The sequence below is a fragment of the Synchiropus splendidus genome, chromosome 13 (genome assembly GCF_027744825.2).
Source record: "Synchiropus splendidus isolate RoL2022-P1 chromosome 13, RoL_Sspl_1.0, whole genome shotgun sequence".
NCBI classification, from domain to species: domain Eukaryota; kingdom Metazoa; phylum Chordata; class Actinopteri; order Syngnathiformes; family Callionymidae; genus Synchiropus; species Synchiropus splendidus.
The window spans coordinates 13699875-13717495 of record NC_071346.1 but is presented as its reverse complement, the minus strand read 5'-3'; the positions used below and the strand labels follow the sequence as shown (position 1 = coordinate 13717495).

The 17621-nt window shown below is 41.6% G+C and overlaps 2 protein-coding genes across 6 annotated transcripts; one reads left to right on the top strand and one right to left on the bottom strand.

Moving 5' to 3' along the window:
* Positions 1 to 468: 468 nt before the first annotated feature.
* LOC128769441 (casein kinase I-like) lies at positions 469 to 11651 on the bottom strand. Of its 3 annotated transcripts, XR_008416399.1 has the most exons (13): positions 11479 to 11650; positions 10929 to 11157; positions 6573 to 7467; positions 6412 to 6481; positions 6152 to 6300; positions 5833 to 6067; positions 5294 to 5379; positions 5127 to 5211; positions 4840 to 4988; positions 4398 to 4478; positions 2719 to 2825; positions 2168 to 2352; positions 469 to 1381 (listed from the first exon to the last, which is right to left on the bottom strand). XR_008416399.1 is itself a non-coding variant. In XM_053883160.1 (12 exons), exons 3-12 carry the CDS (start codon positions 6873 to 6875, stop codon positions 1327 to 1329), a joined length of 1317 nt encoding a protein of 438 aa, XP_053739135.1. In that variant the 5' UTR covers positions 6876 to 7467; positions 10929 to 11157; positions 11479 to 11651; the 3' UTR covers positions 472 to 1326. The 3 variants fall into 3 exon arrangements, 2 of the variants coding, with proteins under 2 accessions (XP_053739135.1, XP_053739134.1); XM_053883160.1 differs by lacking the exon at positions 2168 to 2352 and having other exon boundaries at positions 472 to 1381; positions 4840 to 4985; positions 11479 to 11651; XM_053883159.1 differs by lacking the exon at positions 2168 to 2352 and having other exon boundaries at positions 473 to 1381; positions 11479 to 11641.
* A 302-nt stretch (positions 11652 to 11953) lies between these two features.
* mrpl37 (mitochondrial ribosomal protein L37) lies at positions 11954 to 17195 on the top strand. 3 transcript variants are annotated; one of them, XM_053883157.1, is made up of 10 exons: positions 11954 to 12070; positions 12599 to 12697; positions 12779 to 15006; positions 15141 to 15324; positions 15396 to 15511; positions 15587 to 15772; positions 15836 to 15990; positions 16576 to 16704; positions 16788 to 16862; positions 16963 to 17195. In XM_053883157.1, the coding sequence occupies exons 3-10, from the start codon at positions 14460 to 14462 to the stop codon at positions 17038 to 17040; spliced, it is 1470 nt and encodes a 489-aa protein (XP_053739132.1). In that variant the 5' UTR covers positions 11954 to 12070; positions 12599 to 12697; positions 12779 to 14459; the 3' UTR covers positions 17041 to 17195. The 3 variants fall into 3 exon arrangements, with proteins under 3 accessions (XP_053739132.1, XP_053739133.1, XP_053739131.1); XM_053883158.1 differs by lacking the exon at positions 12599 to 12697; XM_053883156.1 differs by having other exon boundaries at positions 12599 to 15006.
* Positions 17196 to 17621: the final 426 nt, after the last annotated feature.

The following is a 17621-nucleotide window of genomic DNA, read 5'->3' as shown; positions in this document are numbered from 1 at the left end:
ACTAAAACGCGTCTTACAAAACCATGACACGAGCGCTTCACCGGAATGAAACAGATGAAAAAGAGTATCTGGAAGTTAGATTGTTCCTGTATGTTCGAGAAAAACAATTGAACCTCCCGGGATCCGCGCATTGAGGAAATACAAATAAAGGAGGAAGTGAAAAATAAATAAAAACTGACTGAGTGAATTTGACGTTTTCTCTATCGATTTAAAGACAATTTAAAGGGGGCGACGTGTGTCTTCTTAGGACGAACCTGATGTCACTGAGTTTTCATCTGTGCCAAACCAAGACTAGCAGGGAAACCTGAGATGGACTTGACAGCCGTATCTTTCACTGCATTCATTCAAATGTTTTATTGCACAGTAGTTTACAGCATAGCAACCTGACGTGTCCTTCAACCATCCAAGACCGAGGCTGAGGCACTGTCGACCTCAGTCCTCAAAATGGTCAAAGTTACTAGACTCCACAGTGCATGATATTGAAGCAGGATATTTAGTGGTGGTATCTGAACACGACTTAAGGAAATCCTCCGTCCTCTCCCCCTTCACAAGGATGTGCAAGCTCGAACGCCTCTGGTCAGTTTCCTTTTTTCTCCATTTGGAATGGAGAAATTACAAATTTCAAGAACCAAAATGGCTTTTTTTTCCATCACTTGTTTTAATAGAGTTATTCAACTGTCATTCTCCAACCCAGAGAGAAAATTAAAAATACAATTAAAAAAAAAAATCAGGAACACACTAGAATCTACAATCCTTCGGAACAAATGGAAAAAAAAGACAAAATAAAACAACAATGGAGGATTCAAATGGTCTTGTTATACTTTAACAGAAACATTTTTTTTACATAATCACTGAAAGTTTTCATTCTTGTAGTTGAGAGGTTCTCATCTGAGGGTCAAGCCCTGACCCCTGGAAGCATCCAAGGTCAGCGTGGGAGCTGCATCCCACTGTCCATCAAGTCTTTTATGAGATCAGCTTCACTGAGAGCGCAGCGTCTCTGCACGCGCGAGTGCGTGTGAGTGGGTTTGTCTCCCTCGGACACAACCCAGCGTCTTTTCAGACTCCTCAGCAGTTCAGTCCTGCTCAATTCTCAGTTCAGTACGTCTCCATAAATACAGTCCACCATTGGGGTCACGCTCCATCGCTGGCTGAAGACCTGTTGCCTTTTGGTTGATTCGGTACATGAGCTGAGTGAACATTCTGCTGCCTGGTGATCCAGTGAGTCCCGGAGACTCCAGGAGGGGACGAACAGAACCAGGGAGAAGAGTGAGGAAGGCTGGGGAGAAAGAACCAAGGACAAAACGAAGACATACAGCCCACTCGCTCTCATTTGTGCCGCTGCAGAACTTTCCTCTTCCTCCTCTTGAAGAAGCAGCAGCACCTGTGACACAAGACACCAGAACTTCAGGCCGACCGGAGAAGATGCAGACAGGATGTAGTTAAAAACCTAACTGTTCCTACATAAACAAGAGAAGCACTGTCCACAGGCTTGGTCTGTAACTGAAACTAATATGTGTCTGTCTTGTGGTTAACTTCTATTGAACAGTCATCGCCACAGTTCCACATTGTTCCTGTGATCATAACTCGCCGGCCACATCCTCATTTTTGGACCCTCTGCCGTTTGTCAGCATTGATTTACGGATATACTGACTGTTATCTTGAAGCTCTAAAAATTACACGCAGGTTCTGCTCCAGCTACTTTTGACCAAGTCAACATTTAGTGCAGAAGCAGCCACCGAGTTGAAGCACATCACAGTAGCTGACACAGATGACTGGTCTGTCGGGCTGCAACAAATTATCTCATCAACAAATAGAGAGGAATATAGCATCACAAGTGAATATTATGACTTCACAATCTTGACTCTTAAAAGGTGTGTTTAAAAGTCCAGCCTTTCCACTCAAAAACAACAGTGGACGTGGTTCTTCATGAAAATGAATCGATGGTCAGCATCTGTGGGGTCCGGGGACCCTGGCTGAACACTGACTTACATGAACTTTTAACAAACAAATATCCACCAACCATTTCAAGATAAGCAGTTTGAGCAAGGAAGTACAGGATCAATGACAGTCCAGCAACCCGCTAAGGTTACACAAGTTAGATCAGCTTAAGACAGATACAGCACATCAACTCAGTCCTGACTGTAACATTCGAAGTACCTGCTCTCACCTGCTCACTGGAGTTTTCTGTGCAGGCGGTGGTGTAAGCATACAAGACATTATTTAGCTTAACTGCACACACTCTGTCCTTGAGTCCACCTGTCCTGTACTCCACTTATCTTTGTCATGCTCCAACTGTTGGGCGGAATTCTCATTGCATTTAGTCAGTGACAGTTCACCTCTTTAACAGGCCATCTGTAGGTTTAAGGAAGTTTAAGAAATTTAAGCTTTAAGACCTTGTATAGACCAATTTGATCAAATTCAATACTTTGAACATCATGACCGTATTTGACTTTCCGTTTGTCAGGTAGTATTCACCCCATTAAACTAAGACAGACGACATCCCAGAGAATGGTGCAGGTTTCTGCCTATTACTGTATGGACTCCACGAGAACCAAGGTCAGTCAAAGCACATTGTTGACTTTAATAGCAATGTTTTTTCAAAGCGGACTAACTTGCCGCATCAGTAGTGGATATCATTATATTTACACATTACACCATGTGACCTGCTACTGTGAGCAGGAGCCGTAGACAACTCTAGTGTTTGAGTGTGCTTCTTACTTGGTGTCATCAGCCACCTCCACCTCAGCGTTGGCGGTGATTGGTGCGTTAGAGTGACCTGCCGTGGGGTCATCCGTGTTCAGCTCGCCGTTGGTTGAGCTCATCACCTGCAGAAAACAAGAGAGCAAAGACTTGACATCAAAAACACATGTCCGTGATGAGAGAGACAATGTGGAGATGTCAACAAACCTCCACAAAGCTTGGAGCTCTCGTGACAACAAAAAACATTTCCATATCCAAGTAGAGAAATTGCTTGTGGATGTTAATAAAATGCACTCCAGAGCTTGTCATGGCCTCACCTTCAGCCCCTGCCATGTAAATAAACTCAAGTGTGTCAGTGAGGAATACATGTTCCCAGATCATCCTGTAAACCTTGAAACTGCTTCAACCCAGATTGTTGAATATTACATAGCATCATCATTGCGGCAGAATGTATGTAGTAAAATGTATCTAGAAAATCTGTTGATTCAAAACACTTAGGACAATAAGACTGTTACAATGAACGTTAAGATTACATTATTACTTTCTTTATAATCCTTATTATGATTCAAGCCATAACTCCGCCCCCTCCCGACACACCATGTCAACGACTGACAACTAACAACTTGCTTTGTAAAAAACAAAGCTGTAAATATCTATTTGTACCAAAATAACTACTATTTAAAGTTTGGAACTGTTCTGTGGTTTCCTCCTGTCATCGCATCAATAGCAGCCCGCTTCCATGCCATCAGACTCACCGCTAGATTATGGCGGTAAACAAATATGCGGCCAAAATACCATTGTGAAAGGTTTGAGAATGTGAGAACTTGGATCATATTCAGCGAAGATACCGCACAGAAAGACAATTTAATGTAAACCAGTAAGATGACACTATGAGTTGGGCATTATACAGGCACTAATAATACATCTAGGGCGTCCTGCTGAGGAAACAGGGCGTCCATTTTTTCATGTTTTTCAGTTTATCTAAGACGCCCTAAAGCTACAGGCCTGTCTCACAAACTAACAAAGTAGCTTCATGTATCAAAGCACAATGTTAAATGCAATTTCAAAGTTACAGTAAGTGAAAGCGTGAAAAATGGCCGCCTCGCTCAAAACACTCTATTAAACCACAAAGACCTACAAACATGGGGCATGAACTGTTCACGTGGATCACTTCCGATTTCAAGGATTGCAAAAGTCGATCACCGAAGCACTTCGAGCAGCTTAAGCTGACCTGTTAGTAATTCAATATAAGACAGACTGGCATGTCAACTTGGTGTGAGACGATACTTTTCAAAACAAAAGTCACACCTCTGTGTTTAGGAACAGGAAATACAGTTCCTCCTGCTCAAAGATAAAAACACACTTCTTCTTTCAAGACAATATTGAGCAGTGGATCAAAAGTTTCTCTGTAAGCAGCTCAGTTTACAGCGAGCGCCGCATCATCAATTCCATGACTCTCAGATCACGGAGCGTAACATTTTGTGCAGGCACATTGTCTGAGCTAAATTACTGGGTAATGGATGAACACGGTTGTAAACCACAGACACCACCAGTTAACATGATGTTTCATCTTCCTAACACTGTAGATAACTCTAACTGTGCGTGGCCCCCTTAAAATAGCAAGTGTGTGTATGCAGGCGATGCAGAGTCGATGCAACACAGTGATGACAAACAGGTACTATGCAATAATTACACACCTGATTTTTGGTCTGTGGGGTTTTATCTCTGTTGTTCGTCTGGAGTGGAGTCTCAGTGGCCACTGGTCCAATAGGAGTCGGCTGGAAACACAAATGTATAGATCATTAAAGACAACACCTCCATTCACTTTCTTCTTCCATCTACATTACAGCATCCGAAAGTTGCAATAATTTTCTGTAGCATTGCATCATCACTTTTTACAGATAGGAAGCAACACCTAACTTTGGGATGAGAGTGACTTTCACTCAATGCATTTTTATGTAGCGTTTTGTTTCCATTTTTACTTTTCTAATGAACTGTACTGTCAAGTTATTGTTGAATCTAAAAACACTCCTTATTTGAGGAATACCTTCTGATAGTGATATACTTCTTTCCAGAACATTAATATTTGAAAGGAAGCTCAGTCCTAGTACTGCTGAAACACATGATCTCCGTACTCACCAGTGGCTTTCCAGTCCAGTCATACTGGTAGTCAAAGATGTATGAATTCCGGTCAAAGAGATCCGTGAAGAGCTTCCTAAGATAGTCGTAGTCTGGCTTCTCGAAGAAGTCCAGCCGTCGCACGTACCGCAGGTAAGTTGCCATCTCTTCTGTTACACATAGCCAAGCATAAAAGGTCACATTAAAAAGGTTTATCAAGACTAAAGTAAAACATGTAGTGCATATAGCTAAAAGGGGCAAAGAAAACAAAAGAAAAAAGAAGCATAATAAATATTATGTGTACGAACCTGGAAAGCCCTCACAGAGGACTTCTATAGGTGTGTCTCTCTTTGTATCACCTATCTTCTGATAGCGTTCTTTCAGAGTGTCAGCCTAATAAGCAAAAAGAAACATTGTCACATTATCACTAACAAGCTCAGACTCCAGAGTAACAAGAAGCTTGTAATGGCCTCACCTTAAGCCCCTGCCACGGAAGGCTTCCTCGTAAGAAGTACATGAACATGTGACCAAGCGCTTCCAAGTCGTCTCGCCTGCTTTGCTCTGAAACACACAGACACAGCAGACTCATTTAAGACTGTCAGTCGTTTCAGGAAATATCTGCCTTTCAGTGAGACCATAATGCAATACTTAACAAATCCACTTGATAACCAAAACAGAAAAATCAATACAAAAACATTTTTTTTAAATGCGATATATAATGATGTATATTTGAATTGCTGACTGCACAGTTGAGACCAAATGGGCCAGGGAAGACACACAACCCTATAAAATATGGGCACAACACGAATTTATGGATTCCCAGGATCAAACTCCTCTGTCAAAAATGTTAGGACACAATAAGAGGGTGTTCCTGTGTCCACAAACATGACAGGACTTGTATGAAATACTAGTTTGTAGTGTTAACCTTGTACCCATAGTTTCTGCAGCACTAGGTGAACTATGTAGGTGTAGACATTTGTGCCATAAATTGATCAGTTGAAAAGAACCCCATACCTTTCCCCAGATGTGTGTTGATACTCATGTATCTCGCAGTTCCAGTCAAGCTCTTGTGTTCCCTGTAAGGGATGTGTTTCTTGGTCTCAGGGTCAATGTATTCTTTGGCCAGGCCGAAGTCTATGATATGGATGGTGTGTTGCCGCTTGGATCCGGGTCGACCCACGAGGAAGTTCTCTGGTTTCACGTCTCGGTAGATGAGGCTTCTGGTGTGAACAAACTCCATGCGCGTTATCTGAGTAAGAAATTATGATTAAAACCTTACAACATGGGTAAAACAGTGTAATAATGAAGGAGTCAGACAGTGAGCTGGACTTACCAGTTGGATAGCTATCATGAGCACAGTCTTCAAAGTAAATGTCCGCTCACATAGATCAAACAGGTCTTCTAAACTGGGTCCCAAAAGCTCAAGAACCATCGCATTGTATTTACCACAAGGGCCGAAGTAAAACACCTGAGGAACACCCTCTGTGTGGCACAGAACCAGAGCTCATATGAAATTCACAAATCCATTATTATTCCTCCCTCTCTTTAAAAAACATCACAGCAGAAAACATCGGGTAGACGAACGGCTCTCACCTGAGGTACCCAGTTGCTTGTAGAAGCGATACTCTAAGTGAAGCTGCGGTGCTCGGGACTTGATTGGCTCCTGAAAAAGGAAAAACCAGGGAGAATCAATGAACTTGTGCGATCAGGTCTCAGGAGGTTTGAAAAACATGAGCATTGAGAAGGTGTTTTACCAGTTTGATGGCCACATATTCATTGGTATACAGGTTCTTCCCAAGTCGCAGCTCTCCGAAGTTTCCACAGCCAATCTTCTTCCCCACTCGAAAATTCGGTCCAACCATGAGGACCCCAGAGTTGGTGCCTGTGCCCCGGCTGCTGTGCCCTGAGCGGCTACCCGTCTTTCCAGACATTCGCTTTCCATCCTCTGCATCACCTTTCCCCCCAGCGCCGCCACCCCCGCCGCCTCCACCTCCTCCTCCTCCTCCCCCACCCCCACCCCCACCACCCCCGCCTACTCCTCGCTTGTCGAAGTCCATCAGCTTGTGGTATCCTGGCTTCTCCACGATTACGGTGATTCCATGCAACTAAAACTACCACTAAAACGAGTGCCTAGCGGCTTGACAGTCAGCTTGACTGAAAGGTGCACTGACCCCTGGGTCGTTGGAATTTCAAAATGGCTTACAGCACTGAAGGAGAAAAGGTAAGGGGGGTTCTGAGTTGTGAAAAATGAACACAGTACTAAAAGAGTTTAGGGCTAACAAGTTGAATGCAACATGAATTCAATGAGGACTTCTAATGGTAGAGAGGCCCGCAGTATGATTGGACGAGGGGACCAGTTCCAATTAAATAAATACCCCCTTGCAGGGGCCAGAGATGGAGATGGGGGAGATAAACTGTCGAACTCTGCATCAACCAAAAACGACCAAATCGTTCTTTAAAATGAAAAGTCAAGCCTGCTTCTGGCCTCAGACATGCCAGCCCACCATGACAGCAGATCAGGTACCAAACTGTCAACTATCAAGATCAGACGCACGAATGGTCAGGTTGTTTGGCTCATAGCCGGTTTCACTGACAGCCAGGGCGAGAAGATCATCAGGGATCTTGGATGCTGAGGTCTCCAGTCCCAACCTAGGAGAAACAGAAATAGAATATTTAGTGATTCAGATCCAAGCACTGCTGTGCTAAAAACAGCTCAATGAACCTCTTCAGATAAACAGATTTCACAGTGGCGATCAGTGGGTGAAAAACTGAACTGAGCTCTGAATGTGTTGAACAGAAACCTTCATAAAATCTCTAAATTTTGTTGACTAGAGTGCCTTATTATATCTCACTACTGTTCTGAAATACATAGGCAATAAAAGAAAATTAATGAGGATACCAATCCGATGCCGGATCTGGTTTCGATACCAACAGAATTAACAAATCGGTAACTCTTAATACAAACAGCAGAGATTTCAGATCCATTAATAAGCATGACTATCGTGAGCTGAAATGCAAAGTTTTTGCTTCTGAACGCATTAACTCAATGCGATAAATGTCAGGATTCGGGCATCCGCCCCATGTCAGTCATTATTGCAATTGTCTATCATGCCAAATATGTATTTAATGACACCAAAGGAGCCAATTATATTTCATTTTGCTGATTCGACTTCCTTTTCTTGTCTGATGCGTACATCATTTTGCCACACAACCAACAACAATGACGCCAACATCAGAGCACACAGACCTCGGGTATTGGATCGGAATATTATCGGTATCTCTGTAGGCGTGTGATTGTAAGGCTGTAAATTTTTATTTTTTATTTTTTAATAAAAGACCACATTTACAATGATCACTTTCAACATGGTTCTGCTGTGCTCTATAGAATAAGGGGATGGAGAATATTGACAGTCAGATTTGGTTCTGAAATTGTGTCATTCAATTGAATGTGTACCATGATTCAGCGAACCCACACAAAAAGAAGGTAACACCTTGTTCCAGCCCACGCACCAACTTGCTTCAAGATACAAAACTGATGCAAACACAAACTACATTCGCTCCATGTGGGTGTTGACATTTTTCTACCATGACAAGTTGAAGGTAAGTCACGTGTGAAAAAGGAAATGCTATTTTCAACGTCCTGTCAGTAACGTTCCCACAGTCGTATGGTGGTGTAAAATTATGTTCACTACTGTTTCAACAATCTTTAGTGTTGAAAAGGTAAGCAGGCTAAATCTGTATCAACTCTTCCAAATCCTTAAACACAAATCTCACAATTAATCCCAACCTGTGGCATCAAATTCCCAGATTAATGAATTTCCATGAATGACAGTACAAACTGCACACAGCAGCACATTTTTGAAACTTCCTGACAGCATCACTGACAAACAACCAGTTGGTGGTCGTAACTCAAGATTGTCTCCCACATTTGTCTTGTGTGGCGATGCCCAAATGTAAGCAACAACCCTGCCATTAGTATTTGACTAGGGATGTCCCGATATCGGTAGACGCCACAATACTAGCCTATTTCTCTGTACATGCCAAATATGGGCTCATGACATCAGTCATGTGAATCTGGGAAAATGTCAGAACAAAACACTGTGGAGACAATATTCGCATTTTACAGTAAAAAAGCAACTGTAACATTACGTCATGGACTTCAGCTTGGCACTGTGTGAAACCCGTTACCAAAGCCGAGCATGCTACAGTTCATGATCGCAGGTTTAATTGTACTTTTAACACAAAAAACTCAACAGTTCACACTGCTGGTGAGCTGATTTATGACCTGCTCCAGCTGCTGCCAGAGACACGGCTCAGACACTGGAGGATTTTTTTCATGATCATAACTTTAAACATATTTCATTCAAGAAAGCCCTAAATAATTACATTAGCAGTTACATTGGGTCTGATTTATTCATTACATTTAATTACATTGGTTACATTATGGTCAATTATTTCGTGTGGTCCCGGACAAAAAAAAACCCCAATCAAAGAAGGAACACTTGTGTTCGTAAACCACTATGCAGTACCAGGATCTTAGATACTATATATCAGCATATGCAAAGGTTGCTCAGGCTAAACTTGAAATATTAAAAGTGAAATATGTGGCAGCGCCGTCGTATTTGATTTGGCAACGTGCAGAAAAAAAAAATCAGAATTTAAAATGGTTATTATGGTATTATTAAGTACTCTGTACTAGCAAGTCCTAAAATGTCAGTACACCGTGAGCAAAAAAGTGGACATCCTTACATCTGATCTTTACAAAATTAACCAAAGATCACTGTATTCAACCTTAACTAGTAATACAAGGCAATGTGTTAAAACCTACATGCATTCAGTCATCATAAACTGCCTGGCTGACGGTTTCCTCATCGGCAGGTACAGGTCGCCTGATCACACAGCCCTTTTGAATTGACCAGTTATTCATAGTGATGTAAAAACACATCCAATTTCTGAACACTTCTTTCATATCAACGTGTCAAATGCATGGTCAGGTAAATGGACCCCGCTATGCCCAAAAGTTAGTTACATCTTCATATTCAAATCAATGGCGCAGATATTTTGTACGCCAGTCTAGATGCAACTTTACAATACATATATTTTTAATGGTTGTTTCGTAGGCTGTGGTCATGAACGACTGCCTGACCTCAGCATGACCGTGTGAACAGGACTTGTTGGGGCATGAACCGGCCTCAGTTATATCCAGCAGAAAGCTTTAAATATATTTCTGGAAATATAACTTATTTGTGAATAGTCAACACGCCATGTACAAAACAACCAAACCCAGTAAACAGGGCCTAAACCAGGGAGCAGATTGGAACCATTCTCTCGTGCGTTGTTACACTGCTCTGACACCACGCGGTAGAACTTGAGACTAAAATACACTGTATTTTACAATATCAATATGAACAGACAGTGGAAGGAGCGAGAATAAGCGACACCTCGTAGTATCTTCTAAGTAGGAAATACAATAATTACTTATCAGCCTGGCCTCATCTCACCACCTTCGAGGCAGTTTGACTACAATAACCGCCGAAACTATTCATAATTACACCAACTTCACAGTGAGAATCGAATAAATCAGTCGTCATAAAACGCATTTTGTTGCTTTCTAATATTTTCTCGCGAAGCTACACCACAGTCAAGTTAACCAAGCTCCCTCTGCTGTCAATACTAAACCAAAAAGATAAATAAACGAAGACGGAACAGACACTATATGCAGTGTCATCGCCATTTGGTGGCACGTAATAACAACCCGTTATTGAAAATATTCTATTGATCCACGATAAGCCAGCAGCAGGGCAGTCCAGCGCAGGAAGTTGAGCTTAGGCCACAGTAGTTTGTTTGGCCTCGACGTGCATTCATGACCAGAGTTACTTTATGGATTTGAGAAGTAACTTAAATAGCCACAGTTCGTGTTTTCAACGATACACAGGCAGAAAAACGGTGACTCTATTTGTTTAAAAGTCCGTCAAGAAGTGAGAGGCCAGCGTATACTAGCATTGGTAGCACCAGAAGCTAACGTGTAAGCGAACCCTCTAAATTCTGCTCATTCAAAAACCAAGCAAGTCGAAATAGATTAACGATAGGCTTCACCATATCTTACAAACCTGGACAGAGTTCTCCTGTTGCTTTTTTTTCACCTGGTTTGGCTCATAATCTTCGTCTCATTTTCCTGGCCATCGCTTTTTTCTGTGCATGTTTGGCTAACCAGCTGAAAAGCCTCGCCAGTGTCCACAACGCAATTTACGTAGATGCACATTAGCTCTGTTCACGAAGCGGTCGAGAAGCAGCGTAACATCGACGGTGACTTTCCAGCGCTCTCCGCCGATTGTGTACCTGCAGCAGACGTCATGTTACATGAGTCGGTGGGGAAAGTGCTTTTTTTTCTGTCCTGAAACTAGATCTTGGTTGGAATGGTAGTCTTGGAATGTTCTAACAATGATAGAAGAGTTGAAATCCAATGGTTTTACAAAGTAGAGTCGTTTAAAAGGAAAATCTCAAAATAAAGGTAATATATTTTCCAATCTTATAACATTTCGAAATAATAAAAGGCGAAAAATATGTTATATATACAGATGCATATATAAAACAACACTGTGTTTATGAATCAATATTTTGTACTTTGTATTATGAATTAAATATATTGTAGGTACCTACCTTGTTGGAACCTTGCCTCAGAATTCTGATGTATGGTCTGCTTTTTAATATCAGCTTACCTGTGTTTTGATGTTGTATTATGGAAACATGAAAATAAAGTGGAAATTTGTGAATAAAGGCAGAGAGTCATGACTGAAACTTCAATGTTTTAAGCTCAAGTAGCAGTACAAATTAAGCCGTAATTCCTAACAGAACAACAACAACAAAGTAACAATAGATATTACGTATGAAGTCCAAAATATTAAGAAGAAAGTCAAATAGTTGACAATAAAGTGGTTCATCAAGATTACAACTGTGTGGTTTGTGTTGTCCTCATATACAACAAGATGTCAGGACGAATGCAGATCAGATCTATACGCTGAAAAGGTAGACAAAAAATATAATATACTGTTGTTATTTGACAGGATTTTTTAAATTTGTTGTAGTCATTTAATACATGTTCTTCTTTTCTTGTCACATCCTCTCCATTTCTTAGACAAGGGTCAACCAAGAATTCATCCTCCTAATCTGGTCTCATACATGGTCAGCTCACTGGACTATCAAGAAGCTGCAGATCTGTTGCTCCTGCAGTGTTCAGATCAGGCAGATGAAGGTCAGTGTCATCACTGTTTTGATAAGGCAACATTATGATGCTTATTCATTAATATGAAAGTAGGACCCTCCAGAGGAGGGAAAGTCACGCTATAGGGCACACCAAAAACAAAGACACACCTCTCTGGAATATTTATATCATTTCTTTTTTATGTATGTATATTATTAATGTAAACAGTGATTTGCAGTTTTAATTTATATCCGATGTCCTGTTTTTCACCAGAAAAAGACAATGTAAAGCTTTAAACCTTATGTCTTTTATTATTTTTTGTTACTTTTTACTGACCCTATGAAATGGAAGAGTTGCTTTATATACTGCATGCTGTGAAAAGAATTCGACTGAGCTACTTATGTTGAAATCATATTTACATTTTTTTAATATTGGTTTTTAAATGCTATTAATCGCTTTATGATTTCTGTCGAACGTGAGCCCTATATTTTTATTTAAACAATATTTGGTGCTCAGATATGTACTTTAAAAAAATCGTAGTATGTAATTAAACAATGTAATTTTTTCTTCACCTTTCAGTGAAACAATGCTCTGATTTATATGTAACTCGTGTAAGAGCGTGATGAGTCTCCACAACAGATGTGGGGAAGTCCTACTTCTACAGCAGTTACATTAAAGGTCATTGTTATCTCCAGAAAGCTTTTTTAGTTGCTTGCCACATTTAATCAGGTGCACATCCTGCCTGCTGTTCTTTTTCAGCTGCTGAACCTGCAGTGCATAACTGACACTCCCAACACAAACTGCTCCACAGAGGGAATCAAGCCAGAATCGTCTTGTTTGTCATGCTCTCCTGTCTGTTCTGGACTTAGAGTGACGGCGGGGATTCAGTAGAATAAAATATAACTTAACTTTACGTCTTACATTTAATGGTAATTCATTGAAAAAATGCCAGTATATATTAATATACATCCACATGCTCAGCAAGATCACGTATAGGAATTTAACTTAACTCTTATTATCTTATTGTTTCCAGTCATGCATTATTAGATTTTAATATTATACACAGTAAAACTACAATTTGGTCTCTCCTATATGGGAATGCATTTCTTATGAGTGAAACTATTTGTTATCTAACTGGGAGGAAACTGCAATACTGAATGCATGTTTGAAATCACCACACCACCGATAAACTCCCATCTGTTATCGGTGTAATATCTGAAGTTTTTATGCGGTATGACGTGAAGTCAACGTATTGCAACATCTTGTGGCTTGCCACTAAAATTCACCATTCTATTAGTTCTAATCAGAGCCAAACATTATTTGTCTTGTTAATGTATTTAATATGTCTTGTATTTAAGGAAGCTGCAATGTTGACATGGTGATCCTCCCTCTCAAACTCATCTCATTAACGCCTGACACGGTTGTCAGAGTGACCTGCGAGTTCCTGTGTTTGGGACCTGAACATGTCATGCAGCTTTAGGAACAGTGTTGTTGTTATGTTATTATGCTCTCAGCACTCTCTTCCACCAGCATTAAAAACATCAAGCTCATCTCTTGGATGGATGTGTGTCTGGTAAATGTGACCAAGGTCTGTCTAATGTGACGCTGGTTTTCTTCATGAACTCTTCAGACAGTGGTTCCTACTACTAACCGCACCACCATGCCCCCTGTGACTGTTAATCCCTTCTTTTTGTCACTGGTTAAGAAACCAATAAATACTTAATTTTATTTTTTTATTACAAAAAATCTGAGAAACACATCTCATACTAGCACTCAACATCTACCAAATATGACTTCTGAATAGTTTTTAATTAATATTTTTTTCTTAAATTCTTTTGAACCCATGTGCTTAACTCTTTGTACAGACAGGTGTCGAAACACATATGTGATTTTAGGTGTTGCTGGGCAAAGTCTCACTCCATGTCAGCATGATCATTTTGAGCATCATAAAGAAAGGAGGACCAGTAAATTCTATTTCTATTATACTTTTTGCCTAATAAAGACAGATATATTAGGTATTTTGAAGTCACAAAAAATATAATTTCCTAGTCTTGGCTTCAAATATTTGTATAAAATATACAAGGTTGCTTTTCTCCGATCACTTATTTCATGAATAGTGAAGTGTTATATTAAATGAAGAGTTGCGTCTTTGTGTTTATTGTCTACTAGCAGTAAACATTGCTTCTTAATTCAGTTGTTTTTAGAATGACTGAAAAACCTTATTTACAATCACTTTTAACTTTATCGATCTGCACCAACCAAAGAATTTTCACAAAACGGCATCACAAGATGTCATTCTAAAGCTTGTGCGTAGTGCTTACAATGTCGCCTGCAAGAAAGCAGAACAAAAACAATTCAATCTGAAAATTATATTTAGTAAAAGCAATGTATTTGCCTGGACGTTGCTGTGTCGGTACGACAGTACGGAACGATTGAAAACATGAACAACAACAAACCACATGGTGGCGATAGTGCAACCCCGATCTCCTTAATCGTCACAGGAGAAGAAGAACCAACATGGCGTCCCCCAGCAGCGGTGTTGTCAGTGACAGGAGATGATTCGGGTCATACGGATGTAATCTGCGGGAATACTAGTCATTTGGGGATGTTTATAGAAATGTCTCCGTGTTTGAGAATAGTCGGTACCATCGTCTCACCTCCACTGGTCTTAAGAGATGCGGGACTGTTGGCAGCACATGGACGTGGGGTCCTTCTGGCCCGGAGACATTTGTCCACAAGCTCCTGTCTCACTGGAAAAATGCCTCCTCTGAGGAAAACCAGGGAGAAGGTCGAAATCCCCGGCTTGGAGATGATTACCTACGGGGAGAGGATGCATTATGTACCAGGGCTGGCGAAGCCCGTCTTCCCCAAGTGGGAGAGGGAGGAGAAGGATCCGTTCCATTACACAAGTCCCCCGCATCAGGAAATGCCGCTGTACAAGGAGAAACCTTGCTACGTGTTCCACCAGAGGACCAGCATCCTTGAAGGTAACTGATGCTTGGGATGTGTAGGCGGGACGCACCAGTAGAAGAAACACAAGCAGACTCGCGTGTAATGACGTAGTAACGTGCTTATAAACACAAAGTTTTTAAAATAACTAACGTCTCTTCCACCTGACCAGGTCTGGTCCAGGCTCTGTGGTTGACTAAAACCAAGCTGACCACTGGACTGCCCGCCCACATCCTCTCACCGGCCGTGGGTCTGGCCAGTCAAATACCAGATCAGGATGAGCGAGTGCAGAACGCCATCAGACATGCGCGCTTCTGGGACACCACCGAGGAGCGGCCCAAGAAAGATGTTTACGGGTAGAGTCGGCGCTGAGTTTGTCCTCCTGTCCTGAAGGACTCATGTTAGTTTTTGTCTCATCTGTCCTCAGCAAAACCCTGCTCCTCAACCTCCTGCATCTCTGTGGGACCCTGCAGACCTCCCACCCCAGTCTCAGCAGGAGAATGTTCGCAGAGAGCTACTCGTTGTCCACCACATGGACCAGAGGTACTCGGCTTTGGAGCCACTAGGTCAGTTCCCTTTGTTATTTTATTCATGTGTGACTTACTCTCTGTGGATCAGGGGAGAACATGTTCCAGATCCGTGGTCTGAACGGTCTGCTCCACACCAGCATGGATCCTTTGCCGCAGGTTTCTGACAAACAAAAAGTATTAGAGACGGCCGATGAGATGCTGGAGACCTTCTACCCTGTCTCCCCGACCATAGACCTGCAAGAGGTCCATTTGTACAAGGAAGTCAACTGCACAGGTGAAGTCTCACACTCAGAGGGCGTGCCCACGTGCGTTGCATGACTGCTTTCCGTCCAATCAGGTTTCAGCGCTGAGTGTCCGTACCCCCACGCCCACACACTCTACTTCCTGGAGGACTCGGATCCCGGGTGCAAGCTCAAACCAGAACAGTTCCGAGCCAAGATGATGATGTTTGCTTTCGGGAATGCTCTGGCTCGAGCGTACACACTCTATGGGGTGAGGGGTCACACAAAACATACACAACAAAGAAATGAGGAGGCACAAACACACAGACACAACACAAGAGGATGACAGGATGCACACAGAGATACGAGACAAAACACACAAGAGCGTCTACGCACTCAATCGAAACATAACAAGGTCACAAACAAAACAAATAGGACACACTCACAAGCACCTCACAGCCCAAACAAACAACAAAGAGGCACAAACACCTGCTGAAATTAACACACCAACCACACACACCAAAAACAACACAATCATGAGGTTGTACATAAAATGGTGACACAAACCCGATGTGCACAAATGAAGACACACACACACACACAAAACAACGGTTACATAACTAGACACACACTGCAGAAACATTATGTATATATTAACTAGTACAAATGTACTTTCAGTTTTCAGTGGTACTAGTACTCGGAATGTAAATGAGAAATAAAAGCAGACTGGAAGACCATTTCAACAAGAGAAACATGCTGAATCATCAAAACATACAATGCTAAAACCACACAGACTACGAATCAAGAGTCAGAAGTGCTTTTGTCTGTGGTCTAATTTGAGTGTGTGTCTCATCAGCCCACTCAGAGTGTTCTGGATCAACCTATCACGGTCCAAGCCATCGGTTCCAATGGCAGAATCTTCCAGTTCCTCATCTTCCAGCTGAATACCACAGATCTGACCGGAGACGATGGCGTCAAGAACCAGGTAACCTGGACATGAGCTGCACCAACGTATTTCCTTCTGATCTCTCGCTTCCTACCCACTTACCACTCTCTCCTCTGCTGCAGGTTTGGCTGGATGAAGACGTCGAGCTCTATGACTTTGCTAAAGTCAGACCATACATTAAGAAGAAGGAAGTGAGGGTGAGTCTTGTTTCAAACAACTGTTATTTGAAAAGCATCTTACAAGATGCTTGGTGTGACTTGAGGGAGGAGCTAAAGGGGTTAACTTTTTTCACTTCAGGTTCCTGCTGGTCTGAAGGGTTACAAGCCTGAAACCTTCAACAAGTTCCTGGCTCTCTACCTGAATGGAGTAGTCTAGGATCACCAGCTCTTCAGAGCAATAGTGTGAGTGAGTGAGTGTTGCGTCCAGGATGGGATTGGGTGAGACCTGAGTGACCAGGCTGCTCAGTCCAGTGAGTTAATGCATTGATTATGGTTTCAAACTGCTAAATAAAGTCTGCGTTTCAGTGTATCTGTGTGCTTCCTTTGATGTAAGTCCCTATACTATCTTCCTGAAACCAATAAACTATTTGAAGAATAAAAGGGAAATTTTAATTTATAAAGTATTCGAAGGTTGATGAGGTTTCATGAAACAATGTCATGATTTTTGATGTCATGACTGTCTGCTGTAATTTGGGATTTTAACAACTAAGTCAATGAAACCTCACATCATTTCTTAAGCAAGAGCGCCATCTACTGGACTCGGTTTCATCAACCCTGCAATATTGTTTCATGATACCTCATCTGCCTATAACTAAGAGAGGAAAATGGAAAATGCATGACAATATTCATACATCTATTGTAAGCTCGAAGCTCTATAAATGGAAACGCATGAGAGAAATAACTCAAATGTTGTTCCACTTTGTTGTGGGAACTGAACCCAGTGAGTTGGGGGAACAC